At 36.5% G+C, this 7,395-nt stretch overlaps 1 protein-coding gene across 1 annotated transcript in view; it reads right to left on the bottom strand.

Moving 5' to 3' along the window:
• Positions 1–6,444, bottom strand: part of veph1 (ventricular zone expressed PH domain-containing 1) — a 250,025-nt gene extending 243,581 nt beyond the window's left edge. The window contains exons 1-2 of the mRNA XM_043703007.1: positions 6,216–6,444; positions 1,454–1,760 (exon numbers count right to left, since the gene is read on the bottom strand). Coding sequence (XP_043558942.1) covers positions 1,454–1,591 — 138 coding nt within the window. The 5' untranslated portion in view covers positions 1,592–1,760; positions 6,216–6,444. The remainder of the gene's footprint in view (positions 1–1,453; positions 1,761–6,215) is intronic.
• Positions 6,445–7,395: the final 951 nt, after the last annotated feature.

The raw sequence follows: 7,395 nt of genomic DNA, 5'->3' as shown, positions 1-7,395 counted from the left end.
GAACACTTCAACCCCAGGGCATCAATGTGGGCTTCAACAGTTTCTTCATTTTCCCTTCCCCCACCTCACCCTAGTTCCAAACTTCCAGCTCAGCACTGTCCCCATGACTTGTCCTACCTGCCTATTTCCTTTACCACCTATCCACTCCACCCTCTCCTCCCTGACCTATCACCTTCATTCCCTCCCCCACTCACCCATTGTACTCTATGCTACTTTCTCCACACCTCCACCCTCCTCTAGCTTATCTCTCCACGCTTCAGACTCACTGCCTTTATTCCTGATGAAGGGCTTTTGCCAGAAACATCGATTTCGAAGCTCCTTGGATGCTGCCTGAACTGCTGTGTTCTTCCAGTACCACTAATCCTTCAGTTTTGCAGAGACATGCATGCCCTGCACTTTAATCAACTGGTCTTCAAAAGCCTCCCACATGCCAGTTGTAGGTTTTCCTCAGATAACTGCTCCCAATCCACATTCCTCAGTTCCTGTCGAATTTGGATGTATTTGACCCTTGTTTAGATTAGAGTGTTGCTGGAAAAGCACAGCAGTTCACGTAGCATCCGAGGAGCAGTAAAATCGATGTTTCGGGCAAAAGCCCTTCATCAGGAATTACTTGGATGAGGAAGTGGAAGGGTGGGTTAGTAAGTTTGCTAATGACATGAAGCTTGGTAGAGTGGTAGATTGCGAGGAATGCTGTTGTAGGTTGCAACAGGACATCGACGGGATACAGAACTGGGCTGATAATTGGCATATAGAATTCAACCTAGAAAAGTGTGAAGTGATTCACTTTGGAAGGTCAAATTTGAATGCAGAATCCGGTGTTAAACACAGGATTCTTGGCAGTGTGGAGGAACAGAGAGATCTTGGGGTCCATTTCCATAGATCCCTCAAAGTTGCCACCCAGAGAGATTTACCAGGTTGCTGCCTGGACTGGAGGGCATATCTTATGAACAAAGGTTGAGGAAACTAGGGTTTTTCTCATTGGAGCAAAGAATGATAAGAGGTGACTTGATAGAATTGTACAAGGTGATGAGGCACAGATGGAGTTGATAGCCAGAGACTTTTTCCCAGAGTGGAAATGGCTATCACGTGGGGGCATAATTTTAAGGTGATTGATAGAAGGTTTAGGGGAGATGTCAGAGGTAGGTTCTTTACACAGAGAGTGGTGGATGGGTGGAATGCCACTGCCAGCAGTGGTAGTAGCGTCAAATATATTAGGGGCATTTAAGCGACTCTTGGATAGACACATGGAAGATAGGTTAGTCTGATCTTAGTGTAGGGTAAAAGGTCGGCACAACAATGAGGGCCAAAGGTCCTGTACTGTGCTGTACTCTTATATGTTCTATGTTCTAGCTGAAAAGCTGTGCTGTTGCGTCAGCTAGTTGTTGTAAATTAAATCAATATATAAACAGATAGGTTCTAATATTGCATTTATGGTCTGTTTACTGACACTTACTGGTGAAGAAGATATTTCCTTTATTTGCTCAAGAGCTTCTGACAGACAATCTTCAATTTCAGTATCTTCCAGCGAGAAAAGATCTCCTGCACGAGATAAATCCCTCTGCCCTAGCACCACGATAAATAGTTGATGCATAGTGTGCAATTCCAATGTAGCGTAAAAGCTACATTCACGTGTATTCGACTGTTCAATTCATCAACAGCATGGACAAATTCTTCAAAGTTTAAGAGTGTGGACCAAATGCTTAAACCACTCGGTGCTCATATCTGCAAAGGTGACATCACTCCACTGTCCCATGCCCTATCTGAAAAAAAAATGAATGACAGAATCAGATATCTGTTTTCATACACATAGTATATTCAGTTTGAATGCAAGCATTGAAGATTGCAATGAAAGTTTGACAATTTGCTCAACCATATTATGAATCTTTTGAAACATAGATATTGCTGTAACTTAAAGAGAAACAGTAACTGAATTAATAGAGCAAGTTCCATAAGCAAAGTGATAAATGACCAGATATCTATGTCAAAGGTGTTGACTGGAATAACAGGAATTTCTTTTTGTTCTTGATCAAATAGTGCCATAGAATTTTTCACTTGTCAAAGATGGTAGGTGGACACTCAATAAACATCCCATGTGCATGTTCAATTCCATGACAGAACCATCTGGTGAATGAAAGGTTCGACTTAGGTTTCATTTCAAACCAAATCAATAAGCCATAGGCAAGAGGCAAAGTTCATGCAGGAATTATTTAAATTCAGTGACTTAATTATAGTTCGAAATGTGATATTAGACTTGATTTGAGCAGCATCTTCAAAATGCCAGAGATGCCAGAACATTACAGTATAGTTGTGGTCAAAATTATCATCTGAATACCAACATCCAAATCTCATATAGTTAGCACTGTACACCTATCACTCACTATTTAAAGAACAAACAAACCGTTTGGTTCCCAAATGCTAATTTGATAAAACAAGCTCTGCAAGATCTTACATCATATTGGTCCCTCCACATTTTCCAGTATTTGCTGTCTGATGTATCCAAGCAGACTAGTTGCTACTGAGAAGAGACAAACAAATGAAAATCCTCTCTGCCACCGAAGTTAGTTATATTACAAGTACCAGTCTTAGAAAGATACTGAGGCTAACTGGATTGTTAACTGCACTTCGCACAGAGTGTGGTGAGACAGGAAAAACATGCATGTCTCCTTTTGGACAATTGGTACAAAGACATTTGATGAACTATAACTAAAGGAGTTATGTGGCAATGATTCAAAAAACTGAAACCTATTTGAAAAATGAATGTATACTAATTATAATTTGGCCTTGAACACAAGGATGGGCCAAAATGTCTTACTGCAAACTGTGATGCTCAAAGAGGCAAAGGTTTCACTGTATCTTACAACTGGGTTTATGTCAGTCTCTTCACTGAACATGGGACTGAACAAGTCAGGAAGATGACCAAATGTTTAACATAACTCTAGACATTTTGTTTTAAACCCCTAAAATACTCATTTTTTCTTTAACAGTGCTACACACATTTGATACAATCATAGACAATACCACTTTTCTTTTTTCATATGGTCACTAAAATTTCAATACAAATTTCATTAAAGTCAACATAACTATCATTTATGCTTGATCAATGAGATTATGTTTTACCTATTAAAAGAAAAATGGGCAATATTTGTTTTTCCCACCATGAACCATTGTTCATTGCACAGCTATTCAAATGATTTTGGATACAGGAATTCTCTTATGAAAGCCCACCTCATCTGATATGTAAATTTCACCAAATAGAAAAGGTAATTATTGAATCTTAAAAGTTCATGTCGTGACAGTGTAAATTGTGTTTCATTCAAATTCTCTGCTGAAAGTATGTGAGTATATTAGCACTTGTTATTGGCACATTATTGAAAAATAAGAACAGCTTTATAAAATGGAGTAACTGATACCATTATATATCACCAAAAGAATCTTGAGATTACAGTAAATTTTATCCAGTTTCCAAATCACTGTTAACCCATTATTGATTAGTGTATCAGTATCATATAAAATACTTAGCTTTAAGGAAGGAAACTCCAGTTTTGGAGCATGACAGGTCCATCTGAACTAATCTTTCAATTCAATAGCTTTCACTAAACAAATCACCTGTTACCAAATTTGATATATCCCATTTATTGATTCTTAATTAGTTGGAAATAAATTGGAAAACATAAATTATTGTAACCCCAAAGCATTATGCTCAGTGTTTGTCCTAACCATTATACACGTAGGGCATGTTATTGAAAAGCAGCCTATGAGCATCAGCTAAACATAAGTTAATTGTCATATGAATATTTGTGAAGCTTAAATTACACATATTCCTGATTTATCCTCACAGCAAATTTAAAGGGTTTCTGAATAGTGATCTTTTTTTGTTTCGCTAAAGAACAATTCCAACACAAGAGTAAGAGACATGCAGATACCAAGTTATAAAGCCTGTGTTGTCTTTCATCACATTTGATAGAATTTCAAACTGTTTCAAATATCCCTGAAGCTTTGCTGGAATCCATTATGAGAATTCTAAAGTAAATTCAAAGCATTGGATTCCCAGGACTGTTACAATGGACCAACACTACAATTACTATTCAACCCACCAGCATTAAACTGGCGAACTCAGCAGGTAGGCATTTGAAAGCTGCATCCTCTACACGCAATGGTTCAACTGATATCATAAAATTCACCAGTGAGCTTGACCTTCATAATCATTAACTATACCTAACAGAGTTAGAACAAAAAACCTAGTGAAATTAGTGCAGCAAAGTTTTTTTATGAGAAAAAAAAAATCACCTCATGAAAAGACACATGGAATGTTTTCAATAAGGAGTCATGGTAGATAACAGAATTACTATTCAATATTCACTTGAAATGTTAAGTTACAAACAACATGCAAATATAAATTATATATTATTGTTTTCTTTGCCGGCTTAGAGTGTGAAGTAGTTGCACCTTAATAGAAAGTTAATTTTTTTTAATAAAGACAAATAGAGAAGATCAATTTTATGGCATAAGATTCAATACAGTGTTGCAACAATACTGGGCTTGTGCTGTGTGTTTCGACTGGAGATGAAATATTTTAGAAAGAAGCCGTTGGCCTAAGAATTTTCCATAAACACAGAATTCTTAAATGAAAGGTTATACCAGTCAGGTTACGTTACCTGCTTATTAATTTTAAGGTTTATAAATATTATTATTTTAATCTGAATCAATAAACAAGGGACGCTGAACTGAATTATTACAGAAAAAGGAAGGAAGCCTAACCTATTGGTGGGTTATACAATGTTAGCTAATTAAAATTCAACAATACTCATGTATATATTTGGAAGTCTCCTGGGATGGAATTATCTTAGGCAGCGGTAGCAGCAGTCCATTTTACATACTATTGACTATTCTTTTCCACCCTGTGAAGTCATGAACATACAAACGTCTGTCCATATTCTCTGTTTATGGCTAAGCAGGTTTGCTTGCAATGGAGAGAAATTTATGTTTGATGGGATGCTAGAAAATCTATTTTGTTTTAATGGAATAAACCCTAAACTTCTCACGGTGCCCTGGTTTTTCTGATGTTCTATAGAGATTATCATTAGATTGCAACTTTTACAGACTTGTTTTCTTTACAAATTTATTTTTTTCTGGACCTGTCAGTCTCATTCTCTCTGCTCTTCTACATTACTTTTGCCAGTGTTCTTTTCATATAACATAATCATTAGCCTCTCGCCTCTGTAATAGTATGTAGTATTACAGTCCACATCAAACCGTACACTCTTCTGATTCTACTTAAGCATTTCATTCTTCCTTTGCCCTTGGGTTGGTGGTCATGCCTCACTTTCTGAAATTTCCTCCATAAACTCCTTAGTTTTGCCACCTTAAAGAAACTTTTTAAAATTCAACTTTTTGACCAAGCTTTTGGTCACCCCTAATAGCTCCTTCAATTCGGTCTCCACATTTTAAACTTTCCTTCAAGGTACTTTATGAATGCATCTTGCTGTCATTTTATTTCATACATAAAGATATACAGCAAAGTTATGCCCACACAGGCTGAGATAGCGTTCATTCAAAATAGATTGGAAAAATTGAAAATTAAGCAAATCGAACAAATTAGCAGATTCCACTTAAATACAGCCATGCATAATTATCTTGTTGATGTGTTCCCTGTAAAATCAAATTCAGCACATCTACTAATATTACACCAATATGAAAAAACAAGACACATTTTTGACAAATTTTTTCATTATTTATACTTGAATCAGATTTTTAAATTCCCATTTTCCTCTTCCATTTTGTAATCTAATTTATTTGTAATGATTAATTGCTTGAAATATTTTATGAAATAAGTTAAGAATTTAAGTGCAAGATCAAGTATTAAAACACGCACAAAGTTAGTTGTGATCACAGCTAACTCAGAACTGATCCTCAATTTAGAAAAGTTAATTTTTTGCAACCCAAAGGATTGTTCATTGTCATGCTAAACTGTGAAGCTCATGTGAGCTTGCAATGGCTGGTTAACATTCTTTTAGAAAAGCTAAAGTGACTACATTTTGATTGACTCTTCTATTTATTTGTCTTTTACATTCAAGCCAAGCAATGTCAATGGAAGTTAGATACAGTATCTAAGCAGAATGAAGTAAATTAAAGTTTGCAACTACTGAAAATTCAAATTCCCTATTGCTATTCTTTGCACCAAAAGAAACATGAGTAAGATAGAGATTTTGCTTTACCTGCATACTAGTCCCTGTAGGCGTACTTGTGATCCACTTACTCTGAAGGTTCCTGCTGTCTTTGTAACACTGTAGTCATGGTTATGAAGTAAAAAGCAATGGAAACTTTCTGTTGAAACCATGCACTTCCAGCAATCTATTTAACTGTTGTGAGCTAGGAATGCAAAGAATGCATGCTGTAAAATGTGCCTAAAATTGAGTCTTAAGTGGCACAGTCAGCTGGTTAGGCTTGATCCGAACAGAAACAACAACTGATCAGAATGAAGTTCTAATCAGGTTGTTGCGCAAAGCAGAGGGACAGTTTAGTCATCTGTGATACTGACAGTCCCTGTTCTGTATATGGCACTCCCCTTTAAAATGAGGCCAGTGAAAGAAACAGGACTCTTTTGTATCACGAAGGATCTATTAATTCCATGGAACAGAGACAGATGAAGGAAAAGCCACTCAGAGAATCTGCATTTGCAATAATTTGAAAACGTTTCTATAAACTCTGAGCAGTGATAAATTTTAATGATGACTAGTTGCACTTTTCTATTAAATAAGAAACATGTTATTAAATTCCTTTCAACTTAGCGTACTATTCGTGGAAAATACTAATAAACTATTCTATGATATGGATTACAAAAACAAAATAATTATTTTATGCAACTATAACCACGAGAACGCTACCATCATGAGAGGCTATGCTGTTTAATGTAACTATTTTAGTCATTTAAATTTAGCTGAATAATTTTATGAATGTATTCCTTTCAAAAATTGTGAAATTTAGGACCATATGTGAAGTGAAATAATCCTAGGAATAAAACTAGTAGCTATGTTAGGTACAGAGTGTAGAGATCATGCTTTTTGACATACTTTGAAGAGGATAGATAGAATAGAGATACCATCCAGATCCGGCTGCATGATGGGTGCTCTATGCTCAACTTCTAGGTCATATATAGTTATCCATGGGGCAGTGTAATGGAAGGGGTTGCTGACAATCCTGTGAAATAGCACTTACAAATCAATAGCCTGCTCTCTGACATTCAGTTTGGATTTCCCCAGGGCCATTTAGCTCCTGACCTAATGACAGCTTTGGTGCAAATATGGACAAAGGACCTGCATTCCAGAGGTGAGGTGAGGGTGACTGCCAGTGGCATCAAGGCTATTTCTGACCGAATAAAGCATTAAGGATTTCTTG

This window comes from Chiloscyllium plagiosum, chromosome 13, assembly GCF_004010195.1.
Source record: "Chiloscyllium plagiosum isolate BGI_BamShark_2017 chromosome 13, ASM401019v2, whole genome shotgun sequence".
Taxonomy (NCBI): domain Eukaryota; kingdom Metazoa; phylum Chordata; class Chondrichthyes; order Orectolobiformes; family Hemiscylliidae; genus Chiloscyllium; species Chiloscyllium plagiosum.
This window is presented reverse-complemented; position numbering and strand designations above follow the sequence as displayed.